The 24,555-nt window shown below is 41.4% G+C and overlaps 1 protein-coding gene across 4 annotated transcripts in view; it reads left to right on the top strand.

Moving 5' to 3' along the window:
* The window catches only part of NIPBL (NIPBL cohesin loading factor), a 302,820-nt gene that overhangs the window by 131,940 nt on the left and 146,325 nt on the right, over positions 1-24,555 (top strand). For 2 of the 4 annotated variants that reach the window (XM_068155381.1, XM_068155382.1), the window contains exons 9-10: positions 9,058-9,690; positions 19,217-20,719. In XM_068155381.1, coding sequence (XP_068011482.1) covers positions 9,058-9,690; positions 19,217-20,719 — 2,136 coding nt within the window. The remainder of the gene's footprint in view (positions 1-9,057; positions 9,691-19,216; positions 20,720-24,555) is intronic. The other 2 variants (XM_068155385.1, XM_068155384.1) reach the window with 2 other exon arrangements.

Below are 24,555 nucleotides of genomic sequence, written 5' to 3'. Positions count from 1 at the left end.
TCTGGGCCCGTAAATTTAGGAAGGATGTTGAGTTGCTGAAACGTGTCCAGAGAAGGGCAACAAAGCTGGTGAGGGGTGTGGAGCACAAGGCCTTTGAGGAGAGGCTGAGGGGGCTGGGGTTGCCTAGCCTGGAGAAGAGGAGGCTCGGGGGAGACCTTCCTGCTCTCTACAGCTACCTTAAGGGAGGTTGTAGCCGGGGGGGGTTGCTCTCTTCTCTCAGGTAACCAGCACCAGAACAAGAGGACACAGTCTGAAGCTGCACCAGTGGATGTTTAGGAGGGCTGTTAGGGAGAAGTTCTTCACAGAAAGAGTGATTGCCCATTGGAATGGTGTGAGAGACTAAAATTTGGCTCTCCTGGTGTGACTCAACAACGATAAAATCACTTGCTGCTTGCCCAAATGATATGTGTTGGGCAGAGCCACTGGAAGGAAGGAGCAAAGATCATGTAGGAATCCTGTCTACCAATCCTGGATGCAAATTACCTTGCGTTTGCATCATGATAACACTGGACTGCAGCTGGCCTACAACAATGGCTCAAGGACCCAGCCATCACGCCTTCAGGACAAGATAATCTCCACCCATCAAGTACCCTGGAAAAGGTAGACAATTCACCACCTGTTTCCCGATGTGTAATGAGTGTGGGGGCATGTAGGTGGAGAAGGAGGAGGCAGAGAGCCCCCCCCCCCCCCCCCCCCCCCCCGCTCTATCCAGACCCCTGCCTAATGCACAGAAAGATTTCCTGGGGAACGATGCCTGGATACTTGCCTAAGGATGATTTTCCTGGCCCCTGATTTCCTGAGGGACAATACTTGGACACATACCTAAGGACTAAAAACTGTATAAAAGACTTGAGCAACTACTGGCTTGTAGAAGAAAAATGTGGGGGACTGTGCCCCCGGACTGGATGATTAAAAGAAGAAAAACACAGAAGAAAAATGGAGATGTAGGAAAACACAGGAGAAGGACCATGCCACTGAGAAGGAAAAGCCCGGGACAATGCTGCTCCGGAGAAAAGAGGCCGTGGAGCCTGGAAGCTCTACAGACCCATGCTGCCCAGAGGACCACAGCTCTTCTCCAGCCAGAGCCTCAGCACCGTTCCTGTACAAACCCAACATCTGCAGTGCCTTTCCTCCACAGACTCAAACTGTCTTGGAGGGGTGAGGGGTGTGGTAATATAATTCCTTTCCTCTTCTCTCTTTCTTCTCTCTCCCTCTCCCCTCCTTATTTCCACTTTATTTATGTATTTATGTAATAAATAGTCTAGCTGTTGATATTTTGGCCTCGTTTGTGCCTCTAATTTCACAACATGGGAATATTCCAAAGTACTGAGTCTCTTTCCCTCTCCGGACCGAGACATTAATTTAGCGTAGTCGGCAGGATTCCTGTGCAGTGAAAGTATCACAGCAAGACTATTGCATTTCTGAGAACCCCGAAATGTGTGTGTGTGTCTGAGACGTACTTTGAGTACGAAGTGAGTGCGGAGTCCATATTCGTGTTTTCACTCTCCCGAGAGGGAAGTGGCCAGAGAAGGGCGAAGCGAAATTTTCAGAGAGACTGTGTGGGAGTTCTCAAAACCTTTAAATGTGTTTGCTTTCTCGGGGAAGATTATCTGGGGTACAAATGTTGATTTTATAGTGTGACCTCCCTGAGAATTCTCAGTACCCTGTTTTGGGAAACCCAGTTTTGGTGTTATTTGTAAAGTGTGTATTCTCTTGGGGAAAGTGTGGCTTCCCCGAGAAGCCCAGTAGTGAAGCAAAAGTTGAGAGACTTTTGCAAGTGTGTGTTTTCTCAGGGAAACAGAGTGACTCTTCCCTAAGAATCACAGGGTTCTTGTCCTGTTGTAACAGAAAAATTGAGGAACAAAAGCTGAGAAGCTTTTGCAAGTGTGGGTTCTCTCAGGGAAATAGTGTGACTTCCTTGAGAAGCCCAGATTGTTTTTTTTTTCTTGTGTGTGACCTCTCCTGAGAAATCTATTGTGCATTTTTCCTGGAGAAGATTATTTTGGAATAAGCCTTTTATAAGTGTATGTTTTTCCAGGGAAGATTTTGTTGGTACAAACAGTGTTTTGATCTGAATTCCCCGTGAAACTTAGTGCCCTATTAAGAAATGCTTTGTGAAACAAAAGTGATGGCCCAGAGTGAGAGGCTTTTTAACCTTTTAGAAACTCATGGTGCTCGCCCATCTGTAGAGGTACTTGACTGGGCCCGTGAAAACTTGAATAATTTCCAGAGTGTGGCTGATAGAATTGTGGCCCTGCAGAAAGATGCAAGAGCAAAAGCTTGGAAAAGCAAAGGTTTTATTTGTGCGGTTTTAGGTGCCTGTTTAGCCGCCTCAGTGAAGGAGAAAGAGGTATGGCATGAGCAGGAGAATAAAACTATTTCCTCTTTGCAGGACTTTGTTTCATGACTACAAAGCCATGTTGCCACTTTGAAAGACGTAGTGGCAGATCTTAAAATTCAATTGGAAAAGGAGAGGAGGCAAAATTCATATTTGGACTCAAAAGAGGGCGTGAATTACCTGGAGTCTGCCCCTATGTACCCTCGGGCAGAATTGACAACAGCTAAGGAAACTGCTGTGCATGTTAGACCTCTCACTAAAACTGAACTTTTATATGAGGATGGGGAAACTATCCCAACTGTCACAACTAAAGACACACCTTTCTCCTACACTGTGCTGGCCAAAATTTGTAAAGAATTTGCACGCTCTGCTGGGGAATCTGAGGTGGAATATGTCTGGTGAGTTTCAAAAACTGGAGGTGATCAGATTATGCTAACAGAAGCTGAAGCCATGGGCTATTGGGGTGATAATGTTTTTCTAACCACGAAAACCAGGAGTGGACCCTGGAGCCTTACCCAGTGAGTTGCCTATTGGGCAGGGGGGTTTGATCCAAAGGAGAGAGGGGAACCTGTAGTTCTGCAGGGAGGGATGAATCAGATAATGGAGAATGAGCAAAAGGCTGCATGCCTGCAAATGATATATGAAAGAGAACTAAAACATCATTTTGAATCCCCCCTTTCTCTCCTGGTGGATGCAAACAGAATGACTTCTCTGGTCAGGGGTCTCCCTGACTTGCTTAAAATAAGAGGTATCCAGCTCCAAAAAGAAATAGCTGATACCCCACTTTCTTCCAGGATGCAAGATGCTCTAACATGGGAAGAAGTGGGAAGGGAGTTACTAGATTATGCCAGGCAGTATAGTATACCTGAGGAAATTAAAAAACCTCAAACTGGAGGCTTGAGGCATGTGAAAATTATTCACCCATCAAGCCCCCAGGGCCAGTTGTGGTGTATTCCTAGTAGGCACCTGGCTAGGGGCAGGGAACACTTGAATATCTGGCAATATTGGTGGGGGGTGGGTCAGAAGAAAGGTATTCCAAAAGAAATGTTTGAGGGGGTAGCCACGAGGCAATTAGAAATCATTGTGAAATGCTGGCCTGAGCCTAAAAAGAGGGCTGAGGCCACTGCTCCCCTCTTGTTGGGACCATTTGGTGAGGGGAGGGGTATGCCCCACAGGGCAACTAAGGGCTTCACTTCTCAGTGGTGAGTGGGGGGGTGAAGCATGAGTCAGGAGATCACCAAAAAACTTGTACTTGGGTCGGGAAAAAGCTTTTGTTTGTGTTTAGCTTAGCTTTGAGAGAACCTGAAACAATCAACGATACTTACAGGTCCATTCAAAGTAATTAAGCGACCTCTTTCAGGAACATCACCTGACAGGGTGGCTCAGAACCTCTGTATGGGAATCTGGAAATACTACTTTTGTATGTTTTAAGGTTGTGTTTCTTATTTAAGTTCTAATGCTGAAGACTACCTGATGTATTGTCAGAAGGACTTGTCTTGTTACAATATAGACCTCTCAAGTTTTGCATCACAGAAGACATCTCTTCAAGGACTGTACTTTCCATAGCCCCGCAGATGCATTCAGATCTGGAAAGAAGCTCTCACTTCAATTCCAAAATGAAGGACTGACGGGGTGGGGGGGTATGGGTGTGTTTGTTCTTCTGGCTTCCAGGAGGAACAAGGATGCTTTCACCTTGTATAGTATTGTTACTCTTTCACCTTGTATAAATCCCTGTTGTATACAGTGATTCAACATATAGTGTCCAATATGCAATTTGTGTCTAATGATGGTGTGCAACAGATTTGTGCCATTAGCCAATCAAAACTTACGTCTATTGTAAAAATTGTTTAAAACTTCTTTCCTTTCCTTACTTTTCTTTCTTTCTTACTTTTATCTTTGATTGACGGGGTGGTGTGAGAGACTAAAAGTTGGCTCTCCTGGCGTGACCCAACAAAGATAAAATCTCTTGCTGCTTGCCCAAATGATATGTGTTGGGCAGAGCCACTGGAAGGAAGGAGCAAAGATCATGTAGGAATCCTGTCTACCAATCCTGGATGCAAATCACCTAGCGATTGCATCATGATAACACTGGACTGCAGCTGGCCTACAACAATGGCTCAAGGACCCAGCCATCACGCCTTCAGGACAAGATAATCTCCACCCATCAAGCACCCTGGAAAGGGTAGACAATGGATTCACCACCTGTTTCCTGATGTGTAATGAGTGTGGGGGCATGTAGGTGGAGAAGGAGGAGGCAGAGGGCCCCCCCCCCCCCCCCCCCCCGCTCTATCCAGACCCCTGCCTAATGCACAGAAAGATTTCCTGGGGAACGATGCCTGGATACTTGCCTAAGGATGATTTTCCTGGCCCCTGATTTCCTGAGGGACAATACTTGGACACATACCTAAGGACTAAAAACTGTATAAAAGACTTGAGCAACTACTGGCTTGTAGAAGAAAAATGTGGGGGACTGTGCCCCCGGACTGGATGATTAAAAGAAGAAAAACACAGAAGAAAAATGGAGATGTAGGAAAACACAGGAGAAGGACCATGCCACTGAGAAGGAAAAGCCCGGGACAATGCTGCTCCGGAGAAAAGAGGCCGTGGAGCCTGGAAGCTCTACAGACCCATGCTGCCCAGAGGACCACAGCTCTTCTCCAGCCAGAGCCTCAGCACCGTTCCTGTACAAACCCAACATCTGCAGCGCCTTTCATCCACAGACTCAAACTGTCTTGGAGGGGTGAGGGGTGTGGTAATATAATTCCTTTCCTCTCTCTCTTCTCTCTCTCCCTCTCCCCTCCTTATTTCCACTTTATTTATGTAATAAATAGTCTAGCTGTTGATATTTTGGCCTCGTTTGTGCCTCTAATTTCACAACATGGGAATATTCAAAAAGAACTGAGTCTCTTTCCCTCTCCGGACCGAGACAAATGGGCTGCCCAGGGAGGTGGTGGAGTCACCATCACTGGAAGTCTTTAAAAAGAGACTGGATGAGGCACCTGGTGCCAAGGTTTAGTTGATTATATGGTGTTGGCTGATGGGTTGGAGTTGATGATCTTGAAGGTCTTTTCCAACCTGGTTAATTCTATTCTATTCTAAAACCAATTCATATCCTTTTATTTTTTTGTTATTAAAGACAAATCCTATATGACAGAATGTTACTGCATCTTGCACTAATCAAATATTCTACAGACTGAACAGCATTTTTCTAATATTTTTACATAAGTTATTATTTTTGATCTTTTAATTACCTTTTGTTTTAAACTGAATTGTTATAGGTCTGCATTTATCCTGATGTTGTTCTGCCCTATATTGTAGATGGAACTCTATTTGAAGATTTAAAAGTTGTCAAAAATGTACTGTAGAGGTGCTTGTATGTTCCTGCTGTCATATATGAATGTAGCTGCTCTTTGGAGATAATAGATTCCTGTTGCCAATTTATGAAACATACCCAGGGCCTCTTACCTATTCTGTAAAGGTATCTTAGCGGGTAAGGAGGGGTTTCTCTTACGGATTCATGCAGAGCATTGTGGCATAATTAGAAAGTGTGCATACAGCAACTGTAAGTTTTAGATGTCAGTAATGTGTGCAGTCTCCTGGACAGAAGTTTGTGGTGGTTACCCAAGTTACTGATGTACAATGAGCAAGTGAAGCTGTTCCATGGTAAACAAACAAGAAGTGTTTTTGAAAATTTACATTTTTAAGAAGGCTAAGTTACTATCAATGCAATGCATGTTATAGCTGCTTGCATTATAAAGGATATGATAAGAAATTAGTAAGAGTCACAGGAAAAAAATGTGTTTACAAATTGGTACAGTAGACAGTAGCTGATAAAATGTTTTCTATACTGAGTGCCATCTATCACTAGCAATCAGTAAGAAAACTATTTACTATGGATAACAAGTCCCCGAATTATCATGAGTGGTCAGGATCCTGTTACTGATAGATTACGGAGGTATTTTTGACAAGTGTATTTGTTCTCTGTAGAGGCTTTACTTACTATGATGTTGCCTGCTTCACAGCTACATTTAGCATTATCTGGATGGCCATCAGTATTTCCTGTTCAGTAATGATATAATGACCTTCTGAAATCAGTGGCAAATCTCTTTTTAACTCACAAGTTTTACATATTTCTGCCTTGCAAAAAGAGTTTGGACAAAGTTTTTTTACTGATATTCTAGAAAATCAACTGCAGAAAATCAGTTATTTATTCCTGAATTAATGCATACACCTAGATTTACACTAAAAATATGTCTACATATTTCTGTGTTCTAAAAATATTCTGAAATTTCATTCATTTTGAAAGATAATTTTCAAAGATCATTGTACAACTTACTACGTTGACAGCATTTTGTAGAACAGACCTTTTCAACCATGGAATCTCTAGAGGTTCAGCAAATGGGATCATACCTGTCTGTGTTCTATCCATAAAAACATTTTTTCTGTTATCAGCAAGTCTTCTAAGAGCTTTGTTCTTGGACGTATGATGGCTCAATCCTTCTCCCATAGGAAATATTTCATACTGATTCCAGCAGTAGTAGGCACAACTCTCTTTATCATGGGTAATGTTTTGTCTGAAGTCGAAGCACCCAACAGAATGTGGTATATGATGAATATGTGATACCTGTTCAAAACTATGTCTGTAGTAGAACAGAACTGTTATAGAATGATTCATCTTTTCAAATTTATTTTCACCTCAGTATATAGATATTGTAGCTTCTAAGCTCTTTTGTTGCCAGAGCCTTAGCCATCTTTAGCCTTATTACAAATTTGTGAAATTATTGCCAGAAGATGTACTCTTAACATGCAACTTCTAGACTATACTATCAACAGTTTTCAGGAATTTCCTTCAGGAGGAGGAGTTTAGAATAAAGGAGAATCAAATCTGTGTCCTGTATTTGAAGTGTAACTGTGAAAAACAGCAAATGTTCCATTGTTGCAACTTTAGAAGTATTTATTTAAGAGAGAATTCAAGAGTAAAATATCAGTAAGATCTCTTTAAAAAGTTTTGAGCTGCCTCTAATATATGTAGAAATAAAGATGCAGAGCTTGTATTTCCAGTGAGTGGTATTTATTGCCTTAAAAGAAATTAGTAGCTAACAGTTTCTGCTATATGTTACAGGGAGACAATCTTGTGAATTATTGTCTAAAGAGGCTGTGATTAGAAGTATGTGTGGAGGGGTCATCACAAGAATAGGAATCTGGTGGAAGGCAAGTGAAAGATCTTCATAAGGTATAGACAGGTCTTCAGTACTAGTTGATTGAGTGTGGTGTCTAATTTAATGAGGAGAAATGGAATAGTGTAAAGATCTCGAGAATCAGGATTAGTCAAAACAGGGCTTCCCAACATTGTGGATTTTATTGACAGAATATAGAGGTGTTGCTGATGATCAAGAACAGGTAAGATAAAAACCCATTTTATACCCCACTCTACATATAGAGGTTCTAAGACTTTTCACAGTACGTACTAGGGAGAGAAAATAAGTATGGTAGTCTGTGCAAAGAAGTCATTGGTAAAGGCGCATCTTTCATGTGCACTGAAGCTTTGCTAGAGGTATCCATTCTTTTTTCCATCTACAGGTCAGTACATTGCTTAATGGTTCTTAATATTTCTTAAATATGTGATAGAAATTTAAGTTTCAGAATAAAGTTGCTCTCTTTTTTAGTGGTGTATCTTGAATGAAGCACGTGGAGACTTGTATTCTAATTAGGTTTTGAGTGCTGTTAGAAATATTGACCTACAATGACCTAAACCAGAATGATTAAAAATCTCAGTAACTGCTTTCTGAAGATCATCATTCCCCAGTGAATGAATGGGATCAGATAAATGTTTACTTTAACAAAAGGAGTCTGGCTTTATTGTTCCAGCAATAGGCTTAGAAATACTTCATGTTTTTTTTATTCCACTCTCCCCAAGGGGGAGCCAAAAATTATAGTTCAAAATGATAATTGGGACAAGTTGAAAAGTTCATTTTTTAAAGTTTTTTTGTGGGATAACAGTTATGGGAAGCCAGTTTAATTTTAGGAACAGAAAATTCATGTGATTAATTGGAGAATGTTTTTAATAAAACTGTCCTCTTTTAAAAATTTATCTAGATATATTCAAAGCCTGAAATTGGGTGCACATAGAAGTAAAAATTAATATGTTTAAAAAAAAAAGGGGGGGGGGGGAGAGATAAGGCAGGGAATGATAGAAAAATGCTATAACATAATTAGTGGGTTTTAGTCAGTAATAACTGGGGGAAGTTGGAATCAGTTCACCTAAGTTTAAAACAAAATAATTTAAAAATTGAAAATGAACTGATAGAATCAAAGTTAAGGAATCTAATGCCTATATACTGATCATTAAGTCCCTGGACTATATTAAGAATCTTTTTGATAGTTCCTTTTTCTGTAGTCAACTTATATTCACTGACTGTTTTCTAGTAGTTGATGTTCTGAACTTGCAGGTACTTTTTTTTTAATGGTTGTTTTATTCCATTTTTTCTGAAATGATTCCTTCTCTTACCTGCAGTACATGGCTAAAATTCCTAGGAAATACACTGCAACTATATGGATTACATCTTGATCTAGGAATGATGTGCTTCCTGCCAATCTCACTTTATGAACACAGATATATGTACAAATACATATTAAAATTATGTAGGTTATATTTAGTGTGTTTTTTATATAAATGTGGAACAACATAACTGTTCAGTTTTTCTGAATTATTATTCTAGGATCAAGACAACCTTTAATCCAACAATCTCAGCCTCCACCTTATTCATCACCTAGAGATGTTCCCCCAGACATATTGTTAGATTCTCCAGAAAGAAAGCAAAAGAAACAAAAGAAAATGAAGTTAGGCAAGGATGAAAAAGACCAGACTGAAAAAGCTGCAATGTATGATATCATTAGTTCTCCTTCCAAGGACTCCACTAAGCTTACATTAAGACTCTCTCGTGTAAGATCTTCGGATACGGACCAGCACGATGATATGCTTTCTGGTTTGGAAAACAGCAGTGTGTCAGAGGGTGATATTCCTTTTAATGTGCAGTACCCAGGACAGACTTCTAAAACACCTATTACTCCACAGGATGTTAACCGCCCACTAAACGCTGCTCAGTGTTTGCCGCAGCATGAACAAACAGCTTTCCTTCAGGCACAACAAGTGCCTGTTTTACAACAGAACGCTTCAGTTACTGCAAAACAACCTCAAACTCCTGTGGTACAGACACAGCAACAGGTTTCACAACAAGGAACTATAACGTCATATGATGAAGTAGAATTGGATGCATTGGCTGAAATTGAGCGGATAGAACGTGAATCAGCTATTGAAAGGGAGCGATTTTCAAAAGAAGTGCAAGATAAAGGTAAAAGGATTGTGTGTATACACTATATATTATATAAATATATATGCTTATTAATCCCATGGATTTATAAAAATCCTTCCTGTCATTGTCATGTAGTTCAGTTCTATTTATATAGTGTAGGTGGTTCTACAACATTCATCTCCATTCCCCTCCAACAAAGAACTGTGATCTTTCATATATATGCATATTTTAAATATCTGATATTCTTTATTTGTGATCTTAATGGATGGAAAGTGAAGTTCTTATTTTTCGAAATTCTTTTTAAGCTACTCTTATTTTGAAATGTGAGATTGAATGAAGTACAAGTGATGTTGTTTATTGTTTCTAAAGTCTCGGCAGTACCATAAGTAAATTTTTTTAATATGTTGCCTAATTTAAGAAAAGCCATTTCTATTCATATCCTAAATTGAACCTAATGTGAAGGAGGTGTTAGTCTAAAATCACATCCATTCTTTTTAAGGCAATGTAATGATTGGGTAATATGTATTACTTTATCGTCTCCAAGGTTTGTTCAATTGGATATTCATTATTATGGGGATGTTACAAACTTTAGAGAAGTACCAAATATCTATATGGTCTCTAGCACAGTACCAGATGAACCTCTGAAATGTTTGCTCTTCAGTAGCTGTACTGGTGGTCTTAACTGATTTCATTCAATGTATGCTCTTTGCTTTTATCTATTTATTTATTCTCCCTCACCCTTTCTTTTTTCTTTCCCCATTTCTTTTTTTTTTCTGGAAAACAGTGCAGATTCTGATTTTGGAAGTTTATGGGTTAAAACGATCGATTTTGAACATACCTGCATGGAGACAATTAAATTTACCTGTACTTTGGGTCTTTAACCAGCAGAGAAAGCCCAAGTTTTCTCCCTATTCAAAGTTTAACTTTTTTTTTTTTCTATTTTTAAAGATGCCTGGATTGAGAGAAAGAGTTGTGTTCGTGTGTGCGTAAATGTTCTTGTTGCAATTACAAAATGGTTTTACGTTTTAGGTATTTCTTATTTGGTATCTAAATCAAGTCTTCATAGAAAACATTGTGAATATACAGAGAAAATGGGTGCTCATCTCAAAAGAGGTCCCTGCTGTCTTTAATTTTGATTTAATGGAATTGTGGAATTTGTAACTTTGCTTACATCTCTTTTATTAATTTTAAATTTAATTATGAAGTGCTTGTCTTTTGTCTCCTACTACTTAAAAAGCTACTTTTATATCCTCACACTTTAAGTAGATTCCCAAGCACATTTTGACTGAGAGGCAGCATTTTTGATGGTGCACAGCAGTCTTCAAGCACTTAGAGCAAGACTAAAAGACTCTTTTTTGTTCTGGCTTTCAGGAGATAGTGAAGTTTGTTTACCATAATTACATAGCCATGGGCAGACTCCAATTTGTTTCTTTTGGGGAAAGGAATGATTTTTATAGAACGTGATCTCTCCCTTCAATCACTACTCAATAGCTGTCTTACCAAATAAGCTTTGCAAACTTATGCTTCCCTTCTACCTGTATCTTCTGCCAGATCTCAGTCCTACCTGATTTCTTGAGATTGCTATGGATCAGGTGTAAGAGTTGCTGTCTTATTTTGGGACAAATGATCACCATTTATTCACTGGTGGTAAGTTGCCCCTATGCTGGACAGCAGCTCTTTTCACTTTAGCTGCTAAGGTTTCAGCTATGTCGCAGCCTGACCTCAGTGGAAGGGTTCACAGGTGGTTCTTTAGGGTTACCTAAGGAGCGAAGTGAGGCAAACTGACACTGAACTGTCTGGATGATTACAGATTTATTAATTACATGTTCATACAAATCACTTTGATCATAGAGTGACTCTTAAGGCAGGCAAGGCAATTACCTAGTACATGCCAGAGAGAGAGAAGTGTGGAGACAGAAGTGAGGGAAGATCAGAGGTAAGAGGAGAAAAGTATCACCACTGAGTTCCAGTGGCATCCCACCCGCCTAGGGGTGGTTGGTGGAGGTGGTCCCATAGCAGGGCGGATCATGCACTGCTTGTGTGATGGCACAGGCGCATTGGGATCCCAGTTAAGGTGAGTCATTCTTGGGGCATCTGTGCATAGTGTTGTGGTGCTTGCAGAACAGAGGATACCCCCAATATTCTGGGTGACTGCTGCTGCACCTCTGTGCAGGCTCAGTTGTGAGGCTGGCATCTACAACCTTGATCTGGCACAGGTGTGGGCACCCAAGCGGTGTCTGAACTGCAACGTACTGTTGCAGGAGCAGACTGTCACAAAAAGGGGAGTAGAGCAGCATCTGTATGAGACAAACTTCTATGGCAACACATCTTCCACAAGCCATGAATGAATAGTATAGAGTAGAAGGATTTTTAGCAGTCTTAGGACAGATTTCCTGAAAGGTTGTCACCTTAGAGAAATATGATTCTTATTATTTGGTAACTCTTTTGCCATTGCTTGTAAGTTTGTCTGTAAGTAGATACACTGGGACTTTTCTACTTTCTGCCTTTTGACTGCAGGAGGAAGCTTCCTCTGTTGTTCTTACGGGAATATGTCTGTTAGAAATATATCCAGTAACTCCAAAATATGTGATTTGTGTGTGTCTGTGCAGTTGCTTACTGCATTTATGCAAAAGCCTGGCATTTGTGCATTTTAGTACATATACTACAACTTCAATTCACATTATGGCAAGAAAATAGTGTAATTGTAGTGTGTACTGGGTCTAATTAGAACAGGAACATATAGTGTTACCTAATGCTGTACATAGCAAGCATCCCTCTAGTAATCTTACTCTAGATGCTAATGCAGGATAAAACTGCATGAAAGCATCTTTGCTGCTTATGTAATTGAGGCATGGGAATGCATCTTACAGTTACACTATACTTTCTGTGTAGGCAAGTGTTGTTACCATCCATAAACTATTTTGAGTAGAACTGTACTCGCAAGTTTTGCTAGAAGATTAGTGATCTCTGACGTCCTTTCAGACATGAAATCTCTACAGTACTATGCTTCCTCAGGAATTTTCAGATGCTTCTTTTTTAACAGTAAGGATTTGGATGAATATGTTTATTCCAGAGAAGAGGTGGAGATGTTTTTTTTTGGGAGATTCTTGCTAAAAATGATGCAACTACTACACTTACCTAAGGGAATAACCAGATGGGAAATAGAGATTGGAGTTCTTTGGGATTTATATTACTTTCTGTAATAAATTCCTAATTCTAACAAAACTGTTAAACAATAACTGTTAAAATAGCTTCCACCAAACATAGTCTCTCAAAGTAGGAGGCAGTCTCCCTTCCAGAGGTGGAACTAACACAGGGTTTTGCAGAAGTGCCGCCTTCTTTGAAAAGTAGCGTATCTTTCTGGAACCTGATTGTCATGCTATAGAATAGAATAGAATAGAATAGAATAGAATAGACCAGACCAGGTTGGAAGAGACCTTCAAGATCATCATAGTTTCATTCAGGGTTGGAAGGGAACACAAGGATCATCTAGTTCCAACCCCCCTGCCATGGGCAGGGACACCCCACACTAGATCAGGCTGGCTAGAGCCTCATCCAGCCTGCTCTTAAACACCCCCAGGGCCGGGGCCTCGACCACCTCCCTGGACAACCCATTCCAGGGTCTCACCACTCTCATGGTGAAGAACCTCCTCCTCACATCTAGCCTGAATCTCCCCACCTCCAGCTTCATTCCATTCCCCCTAGTTCTATCACTACCTGAGATCCTGAGAAGTCCTTCCCCAGCCTTCCTTCATGTCCAATCTATCATCCAACCCACCTAATCAACTAAACCATGCAACTAAGCACCCTATCAAGTCTCCTCCTGAACACCTCCAATGATGGTGACTCCACCACCTCCCCAGGCAGCCCATTCCAATGGGCAATCACTCTCTCTGTGTAGAACTTCTTCCTAACATCCAGCCTAAACCTCCCCTGGTGCAGCTTGAGATGGTGTCCTCTTGTTCTGGTGCTGGTTGCCTGGGAGAAAAGATCAACCTCCGCCTGTCTACAACCTCCCTTAAGGCAGTTGCAGAGAGCAATAAGGTCACCCCTGAGTCTCCTCCAGGCTAAGCAACCCCTTGCTTTTTGAAAAAGGAATGCTTAGTGCAAAGATCTGGCAGATTTGACCTAAAATCTATCAGATATGCATAAGGAGAGATTTTATTATATAGACCATTTGCCTTCATATCTGAGTGTTTTTCAGAGCTCTGCTTTTATATTTCTATCCTTTTTGTCTATTTCAATGAAGTCAGTTTCATCTTTGTTCTCTGTGTTGGAAGGACGAGAGTCCATCATCTATCTACTTTTCCTACATTTTCCATCAAGGAAGCCTTTCTGTATTGATTAATTTTGCAAGTAATTTGTTTGTATCTGTTAATGAAAGGAATAATTGGAGATTTTGGAGATCAAGGCACTCAGTATTGAAAGTTACATTCTAATACATCTATGATTTTTAATGGTCTCAGAATAAACAAGTCCATGGAACATGAAGAGCTTCAGGTTCACAGTTCCCATTGCCTTCCTCACAATGTCCTCTAACTTCACATATACTGTCTTCTAATCACTGTCAGCAGTCACATTTCCTGTACTAGTTGGTGCTCTTGAATGCTTTTGAAACAAGAAGAGGTCCATATTCTGAACCTGTTTTGTTCACTTAACTGGAGCTGTGTTTACTTCATGTTCTGAAGTAGACTGTGATTACTCCAAGAAATGACAGGAAATTTCTGGTTTTAAAAATTTAGTTTTATAAATTTTGAGTTCTAGAAAAATATGTCCCAGGCATTTCTGTTCTGGGGAATCTTTTTTTCCCATGGTAGTGGAGGTGTTGAGAGAGAAATTTCATTTTCATAGTTTCATAGTTTCATTTAGGGTTGGAAGGGACCACAAGGATCATCTAGTTCCAACCCCCCTGCCATGGGCAGGGACACCCTACACTAGATCAGGCTGGCCAGAGCCTCATCCAGCCTGCTCTTAAACACCCCCAGGGCCGGGGCCTCGACCACCTCCCTGGACAACCCATTCCAGGGTCTCACCACTCTCATGGTGAAGAACCTCCTCCTCACATCTAGCCTGAATCTCCCCACCTCTAGCTTCATTCCATTTTGGTAACTTCAGTTCGTTGCCTTAACTCACGTATCATGTTGTGTCATCTGTCATATCCTGTCCTCTCCAAGATATGAAGGAGAATCGGAGAAAAAAATAACCAACACAACAAAACCTAAAACCTCATGGGACTGTCTGGTCTTGACCCCGGCTGCAGCAGCTTGCTCAAATCAAATGCCCCCACCAGACCAGCCCTTCCCTTACATAGCGGCTATGACATCTGATTCAGCTGTCCTGGCTGTGCCCCCCCCAGCTACTTCTGAAAATTAACCCTGTCCTAGCTGAAGTCTAGACAACCTACTACTGAATTAATATTTAAATTTGAGGTTTCTATCTCAAGATGTTTCATGCTTTTCTAAAAACCTCAAATACTTTGAATAAAAAATATATAAGATATTAATGTTAAAAGTAGCTAGAGGAAGACATAACAAAGGAGGAGTTTAGCTTGGTTGATGAGGACTGGGTTAGGGAACAGTTAAGTCATCTGGACATCCATAAACCCATGGGTCCTGATGGGATGCACCCATGGGTGCTGAAGGAGCTGTCAAAGGTCATTGCCAGACCACTAGGGTGCTGAGAGAGGTGGCAGATGAGCTGGCCAAGCCACTCTCCATCATTTTCTTCCAGTCCTGGCTCACCAGTGAGGTCCCAGATGACTGGAAACTGGCCAATGTGATCCCCATCCACAAGAAGGGTCAGATGGAGGAACCTGGAAACTATAGGCCAGTCAGTCTGACCTCAGTGCCAGGGAAAATGATGGAGCAGATTATCCTGGCGGCAATAACTGCGCACCTGAGGGATGGTCAAGGGCTCAGGTGCAGCCAACATGGATTTAGGAAGGGCAGGTCCTGCCTCTCCAACCTGATCTCCTTTTATGATCAGGTGACCCGTCTGGTGGATGTGGGGAGGCTGGTGGATGTGGTCTACCTGGACTTCAGCAAGGCCTTTGACACCGTCCCCCACAGCAAACTGCTGGCTAAGCTGTCAGCTCATGGCTTGGACCGCAACACTCTGTGCTGGGTTAGGAAGTGGCTGGAGGGCCAAGCCCAGAGAGTGGTTGTGAATGATGCCACATCCAGCTGGAGGCCAGGCACCAGTGGCGTCCCCCAGGGATCAGTGCTGGGCCCCATCCTCTTTAATATCTTCATTGATGATCTAGATGAGGGGATTGAGACAGTCATCAGCAAATTTGCAGATGACACCAAGTTAGGAGCAGATGTTAGTCAGTTAGAGGGCAGAAGGGCTCTGCAGAGGGACCTCGACCGACTGCAGAGATGGGCGGAGTCCAATGGGATAGCATTTAATACATCCAAGTGCCGGGTGCTGCACTTTGGCCACGGCAATCCCATGCTGAGCTACAGGCTGGGGTCAGAGTGGCTGGAGAGCTCCCAAACAGAGAGGGACCTGGGGGTGCTGATCGACAGCCACCTGAATATGAGCCAGCAGTGTGCCCAGGTGGCCAAGAGGGCCAATGGCATCCTGGCCTGCATTAGGAATAGTGTGGCCAGCAGGAGCAGGGGAGTCATTGTGCCCCTGTACTCTGCATTGATTAGGCCACACCTTGAGTACTGTGTCCAGTTCTGGGCCCCTCAGTTTAAGAAGGACATCGAGACACTTGAACGTGTCCAGAGAAGGGCAATGAGGCTGGTGAGAGGCCTTGAGAATAAGCCCTATGAGGAGAGGCTGAGGGAGCTGGGATTGTTTAGCCTGGAGAAGAGGAGGCTCAGGGGTGACCTCATTGCTCTCTACATCTACCTGAAAGGTGGTTGTAGCCGGGAAGGAGTTGGTCTCTTCTCCCAGGCAACCAGCACCAGAACAAGAGGACACAGTCTCAAGCTGCGCCAGGGGAGGTTTAGACTCGAGGTGAGGAGAAAGTTATTCACCGAGTCGTTCCTCATTGGGATGGGCTGCCCAGGGAGTTGGTGGAGTCACCGTCCCTGGAGGTGTTCAAGAGGGGATTGGATGTGGCACTTGGTGCCATGGTGTAGTCATGAGGTCTGTGGTGACAGGTTGGACTCAATGATGTTTGAGGTCTCTTCCAACCTTAGTGATACTGTGATACTGTGACTCCACTTGTCACTGGCTTCCACTCAGACATGGACCCATTGACAGCCGCTCTTTGGGTGCAGCCATCAAGCCAGTTCTTTATCCACTGAATGGCCATCCATCAAAACCGTTTTTTACCAGCTTGGAGATCAGGATGTTGTGCAGGATAATGTTGAAAGATTTGCTCAGAAACAGATAAATTATTATTATGATTGCAAAGGGAAAATACGCAAACTATTAAGTGTGTAAGTCGCCCCCTATCTAATTCCTGTGTATTATGGTGTATATTTCAGCTATATACTCCTTGCTTCACAGAGAAGCATGGAGTGTTGGAGTTATTGTAATCATTTTTGTTTGTTGTTCATGTATTCCCTGGCTACAGTATATGTGAAGTCCCAACTGATGCACTGATCTAAGTAAGGAGAGCCTCTGTTTTATCATTGCAGATTCTTGCTTAGTTCATATATAATGAAGCAGACTGAATCTGCAGAAGGGAATATTTTATAGTAGTTGTGATGGTAGTTATTATGGTTATTAAATTATGAGCATTAAATATTTTATTATGAATTAATATAACATTATTAATAACTTTTAATCAATCTATATATGCGGATCCTAGAGCACGGTTGTGGAAATATCCCATAAATGTACAGTATAACACTTTTGAACCAAATTAGAAAAATATAAAAAAGTTATTCAAGACAACTTGGTGCAATTCCGCAGCTTCTCCACCAGATGGCGACTCGACAAGACGATTGGCGGCTGCTAAACAGCTAGGAGAGAGAGTCAGGGCATAAAATTAAAGAACTTTTTAATAAGACCTAAATCAATTTTTCCGCGCGAATTATAACTCCGGGCATTCCCGGGGAAGGCTGCTTATAAATCATAGATCACAATACCACGCAGGCTAAAGTTCGGAGATTTTAAACAAAACCAAAACTGATATTAAACATGTTGCTATGCAGGTTGCAACCGAGGCTGGTTGCCGAGGCTAAGGGAGCCGGCGGGGGCTGGCGCCCAGGCTCATGGGCTGGCTCTGGGGGCGGACCTTTCCGGGTATGGTGGAGGCAAATCTTCTCCCGCTGCTGTGGGGGTGCGGCGTAGACTTCTGCCGACAGGCAGGTTCACCTGGACAGGCTCTTGGGTGCTTCCTGTTGCTGGCAGTGCTGCGGCGTCTGCAGGACGCAGTGCGGGGAGCAGTTCCCCTCCCGGAGCGACTTGGAAGCGTGGGGGGCGACACAGAGCAGCACGGTTTTCCCCTGGCTCAGCTCAAAAGGTGAGCGAGCGGCCTGGGGCACTCACAGGTGGCCCCGACAGAGCATGGGTGGTGCTATGAATTGTGTGGGGCTTAACTCACAGGGCTGTGGAGCAGCAGGTGGCAGCTCCCTGTCCTGTGGCTGAGCATCTTGTATACAGGCGCTTCTAGTCGCGGTCCTTGCTTTGTAAGCGGGTACATGAAGGCTTGTGCTCGCAGCAGACACCGTTAGAACTGCCAAACGATTCAGGCTAGTTTTGCCAGCTGGCTAGGCTTACCAGCGGGGTCTCAATTCTTTTAAGATGCGGTGGCAGTTTCTTCCTACTGGCAGGACTGCAGATACGATGTTAAGCTGTAAAGAAGCAAAGGACTCTTTGCTAGCTTCTGGGTAAACTGAGGCACGATGGTGCTTCCTGAGTAGCAGGCTTCTCTCCAGACTGCAGACAAAGGCAGAACATGTACACAGAACAATAGCAGAAGCAAAAGCAGAGCAGTGCAAAAGAGCAACTTGTTTACAAATTTGGGTAATATTTATAATTTACTCGAGGCTTGGATTTAACCAATAGTCAAACTTGGTAAACACCATTAGCCAATAGCAAAGCATATGGTCAGAATTATGCCCAAACTTGGAAGAAGCACATGCAACCCATAAGGTGAGCACGTGATCTTGTTTATCCCAAAGAAGGCAGGTTGGGTTATTTACACCTGGCCCTTTGTTTACTCAGCTCTGGCTGTGTACCCACTCCAGAAGGAGGGGGAAGGGGCAGGGTTGAACAAAACATGTAGGGACAAGTTTTGGTGATATTTGGGGCATAATTCAGTGCATAGACACCCTTCACCACAGTAGTATTCCTCAAGTCTTGCTTTGAGTGTAAATTGATTTTGTTGTTGTTATGTATTGCAGTTGCTTTATTAGATGGTTCTCTTGGCAATTTTACAGGTACTTCAATTTCATATGTTTTGAGTGTGTTTTTACTAATTGGCATGTGAATACATTAAAAAGCATTAGTTAAGAAAGTTCTATTCTTGCTTCAATGAGTTTTGTTGCGTGTGCACATACATGCTGAGAATTAATTGGTGGGAGTGGAGGGGAATTGACATTTTTGCCTGAACATTTACTGGTTTCTATATAGCATTTATGATTTTTCTCTTAATTTGCAGATAAGCCTCTGAAGAAGCGAAAACAGGAAAACAAACCACAGGAACCTGGAGGTACTACTGGAGGAAATAGAGCAGCTTCTCAGGAGACAGGTTCTGCAGGAAACGGGGTGAGGCCAGCATTGATGGTTAGTATTGATCTGCAGCAAGCAGGAAGAGCAGACTCTCAGGCAACAGTAACTCAGGATTTGGACACCATGGGAAAACCTGAAGAAATTAAGCAGTATAATGATGGGTTTGTGTGTGTTCCCCAAGAAGACACTGTTGGAGTTCTTAAATTTAAACCTGAAAACCATCCTGAGATTTTTACGAAAACGTCAGACTTTGAGGGCCAAAAGACAGATGTCCAGCAAAATGAAAAAAGACAAATGGAATGTCAGCAAAATATGAGCAGGGGATTGGAAAGTAAACACAATGAGAGCAAACAGATAGAAGCTAAATGTGAAAGCAAGCATGAAAGCAGACATATGGAAGTGAAACACAATGAGAACAGACAGACAGAATCAAAACAAAATGAGAGGAGGCAAATGGAGATGAAACAAAATGAGGGGAAACAAAATAATGGCAAGCAGGAAATAAGGCAGAGGCCCGAAATGCCAAAACAGAAGAGTGAAGGCAGGCCTGAAACACCAAAACATAGACATGATAACAGGAGAGACTCCAGTAAACAATTGTCAGATAAAAAAATTGAAATATCTAGGCATAAACTAGATATGAAATCTGATCTTTCAAGAATAAAATCTGAAAGTAGGTCTGATCTAACAAAACAAAGGCCTGATGGACGTTCGGTTTCTGATACACTGAGGTGTGACTATGATAGCCTTAAACAAAGATCTGAGGACAGGGAGGAGTCGGAAAGATACAGAGGAGATCCATCCAAGATTAGAAGGCCTGAATATTTGAGATCCTCAAACAAAAATGAACATGATTCTAAGCATGGTGTTAAATCTGATGGTTCAAAAGTTGAGAAATTTGAAAGGAAACACAGGCATGAATTTGCTGAATCAAGGGAAAGGTTTTCTTCTGGAGATCAGAAATCAAGATCTGACAGCCCTCGCATTAAACAAGAAAGTAAAGGAGACTCTAGTAAATCAAAACCTGATAAACCTGCTTTTAAATCGCCCAACAGCAAGGATGAACGAAGGACAGATGGTAATAAGAGTAAAGTAGATAGTAATAAAGCACATGCTGACAATAAAGCAGAGTTTCCCAGTTATTTGTTGGGAGCAAGATCTGGCACACTGAAACATTTTGTCATTCCAAAAATCAAACGTGATAAAGATGGGAGTGTCACTCAGGAGTCGAGAAAAACTGAATTTAAAGGTGAACAGAAGGACAAAATAGAGAAGATTGGGCTAGTTGAAGATCTAAATAAAGGAGCTAAGCCTGTAGTTGTCCTTCAAAAGCTTTCATTGGATGATGTGCAGAAATTTATTAAGGATAGAGAAGATAAATCAAGAGGCTCTTTTAAACCTAACAAGAACAGATCATCCAAACCTAATAAAGGTAAGAATTTTAATGTTAATTGTATTATATCTTGTACACTCCTGTTCATTTAGCTTTGTTACTCTTCTGGTTAGAAATTAAACACAAATATTTGATAGTTTATACACTTGGTTATATGGTGATTTTGGAAAACAAAGTGAAACTTGTCTTGCAGAATTGTTGTTATTGGAAACCTTGCTACAGTATAATTGAAATTATTTCTTTACCCCAATGCAAGTTTCCAATGTGGGAAAACCTAAATAGTCTTCAACTGTACTTAAGCTACATTAGTTTAATCTGGTAATTGGTAATTTATCTAGTTAAACATAACTGCTATATGACTTTTTTAAACTAGTTTAAGTGTACCCATATAAGGGACTAGTATTGCTATAACTAAATCAGTATAGCTGGAGCAGTGGGAAATACGATGCAAGTCCTAAGATTCTTTTGTATTTTTAATTGGAATTGAAATGTGTTTTTTCAAAGGAATGATTTGATATGATGAAATTAGATAATTACAAAGTCCCATTTGCCTCTTTTACACACACTATAAATACAACTCTGTTGGGAAGCCTTTATACTTTAGACTTTGTGACAATAGGCTTACAAAAAGGTTCTGTCTTTAGGAGAATTCAGATATTGTCATCTCTGTGGTCCAGTGTATGCAGAAAGGAAGTGATAAACAATGAACTGGCATTTTCAAACTAGTAATATGAACAGGAAATTATTCAGAATAGTTCATAGGTTTGATATTTGATTGTCTTTTCTGCAGATACAACATTTCTTAAAATACAATTGCTTTTCTTGGTGATATAATTTTGGCTTCATTGGTTTCAGACTGAAGTAGATCAATTCACATAGTGAAATAAATGTTAATAACTGGTGAGAGTTTCCTTTTAAGTGCTTAGCATTTAAAGCATTTAAATTTCTTACATAGTTATGTTCATAGAGCTGTCGTTTCTCAAAAATAGACAAAGTGGCAGGGGAAAGAATTTCAGCTGTATACAGGATTATTTATGAATGCAGTACCAGGTATATCATTGCTCATGAATTTGAGGTAAAAATGTTTTCTTACAAAGTTGATCCAATAAGAAATGACTTAGAGAACAACTTTGTGAATATATAACTCTGTTGATGTGCATGTGTACAGAGTTGACATCTGTATAATGAATTTATTGTGCTACGTCTGTTCTCTGTCTACTAACCTGATTGTATTGACTCTTAAAGATTTAATAATTCAGGATGAGTATTACTTATGTGTAAAGTATTAGCCTCCTTGTTAAATACTTTCTCTTTATCCTGGAAATATGAATATTTTCCCTTTTCCTTTTCTGAGATTCAGAACAGGTAAAAATTCAATTTCTGATAATAATAGGTATTTAGAATTGAACATAAAATTATTACATCCTTGTCTATTTAGTCTAAAGATTTCAGATAAACCATATTCTTGATGTAGAATACTGAAATCTATCTGGATTAATTCAGCCCTAGTCTCAAGGATAGACTTTGAATTCACACAGTTCTATGTGCAGAGCCATATACAGTGCATGTATGCTTTCTAAAATGTTTCTGAAATAGACTTTTTTTTGGTCTGTATTGTATGTGGTTATTTATATACTATATTTTACTAATGCATAAAGGTTTTAATGACTCTTACCTGATTGGCATGACTAGCATAGTTGTCACACATGAGCAAGTCAGGTTTATAACTTTTCTGCAATATTTTTGTGTATTTTGCATTTTCTGAAGTCATATATTGATTTGATAGGGGTTGAATTAATGAGGTGGGAATTACAAAAAAATAGTTATCTTTATTTTTCCCAAAAGCCCCACCCCAAAATTAGGAATAAAACTTATTATTTACAGGTTCTATTCAGTCGCAAATTCTACCAGGATGATTTTGGGCAACTTCAGTACAGTTTAGAGAATTCAGAAAATGGAAAAGGCTAGACCACAAAATAGCTTCACCACCCTTATAATCGGAGGCAAGCCAGGAACCTTGTGAAAGCAGATGAAAACGCCAGGTTGTACTCACGAGGATGGAGCAGGAATTTGGCGTCGGTCCCTAGTTCTCTTGTTGGTGGCAGGCTCCAGGAACTTCAGGTTATATAATCCAATTTATGGATGATGTGGTACAATCCAAAGGAAAAGGACCCCAACCTGGTTTATTCTATTCCATTCTATTCTATTCTATTCTATTCTATTCTATTCTATTCTATTCTATTCTATTCTATTCTATTCTATTCTACCTGCCAGAATCCAAGTGTCCGTAGACACGGCTGCTACAAGGCAAAACTCGTGAGCAGCAGCACTGACAGAGCAAGAAAGCTGCGACTCCATGGCAGGCAGGGTCACTCCATGGCAGGCAGAGAGCAGGATCCCAGGCAGACAGGTCTGGGACAAGCCAGGTCTGAGTGGAGCGAGCAAGATGAAGGCAAGAGTGAGAGAGTAGGGGTGAGAGCGAGAGCAGGAGTGAAAGCAGGAACCCCAATCACTTTCTGGCCACTCTATTTAAGGCGTTTCTAGACAACGTGTCCAAGGCCAATGTATAGTGGGCATGTAGCACCCCACTTAATCATAGCTCCCAAACCCACCAGTCCTTCCCCACTGGTAAGTACCTGTGAGGGACCTCTGCCCCAGCACCAGTTTACCTGTCCCCAGGCGAAGGGGAAGGGGGGAAGGGTGCCTTTGTCTTTCCCCATTCAAACCTGTGCTGATGGAGATGGGGGAAGGGGGTTTGGAGCACACTGTAACATATTTCTTGCATATTCTGAAATAACGTGGGACATTTTTTTCCTGGGGGGGGAGGGTGGTGGTGGTGGTGTGGGTGTTCAATCTGATATCGGCCTCTTTACTATTGCATTTAGAATATGTTTCTTATAGTGATACTAGAAATAAGTTTCTTGGAAAGAATAATGTTGTATCATAGCATCAATAAGGTTGGAAAAAACCTCAGAGATCATCAAGTCCAACCTATTACCTAACACCTCATGACTAACTAAACCATGGCTTCAAGTGCCACATCCAATACTTTTTTGAACACCTCCACGGATGGTGACTCCACCACCTCCTTGGGCAGCACATTCCAATGGCAAATTACTCTTTCTGTGAAGAACTTTCTCCTCACCCTGAGCCTAAACTTCCCCTGGCGCAGCTTGAGACTGTGTCCTTTGTAATTATGTTTGTCTTATAAATCAAGTTTTGGGTGTTCATCCAGGTAGATTTTGGAGAAAATATTTGAATTTCAGATTTTTACCATGTATTTCTAATTTAACTTTTTTTTCCCCAGCTTCCTGGTAACCTACTTCCTAGGGCACATTATGCAAAATAATTAGATTAATTCCAGCTTTTTAAATGGTTCACAAGCCAAAGTCTTTTGTCAACAATTCACTCATATAGAAAAATATTCATGTCAGGGAAATGGCTTAAACGTATGCTGTTGATGTGCTGGTTACTGGCATGTTATGATATGGTTACTCCACTAGCCACTCAGTTTAGATGGAATCCCACCCAATTGATGGGACAGATTTTATCCAGAATGATGCAGGTCTTTGCCAAGAATACCACCTGGAGATCTACCCAAAGGCTGGGTAATAAAGAGTGGCAGAGTATGTGGGAGAGTATGGGCAAGTGTCTAGGCTGTTGATCACCTCTGATTTCCTGGAATTTCACTTCTGAACAAGTGTAAAATCCTGGTAAATTGGTAAAATATTAAAAAGTGTGTTGTCGGCCCAGAAGTTCCAAAGAGACACAAATCACTGTGATGTGTTTGGGCCTGGCCCATGCCTATCGAGCCATTCTCATCACTATTCAGTGTGCAGGAGCAAGAGAAGGTCTCTGGACCTACAGGCAGACCA

Source organism: Melanerpes formicivorus, unplaced genomic scaffold (assembly GCF_026170545.1).
Source record: "Melanerpes formicivorus ecotype bairdi unplaced genomic scaffold, bMelFor1.0.p_v2 SCAF_31, whole genome shotgun sequence".
In the NCBI taxonomy this organism is placed as follows: domain Eukaryota; kingdom Metazoa; phylum Chordata; class Aves; order Piciformes; family Picidae; genus Melanerpes; species Melanerpes formicivorus.
This window is presented reverse-complemented; position numbering and strand designations above follow the sequence as displayed.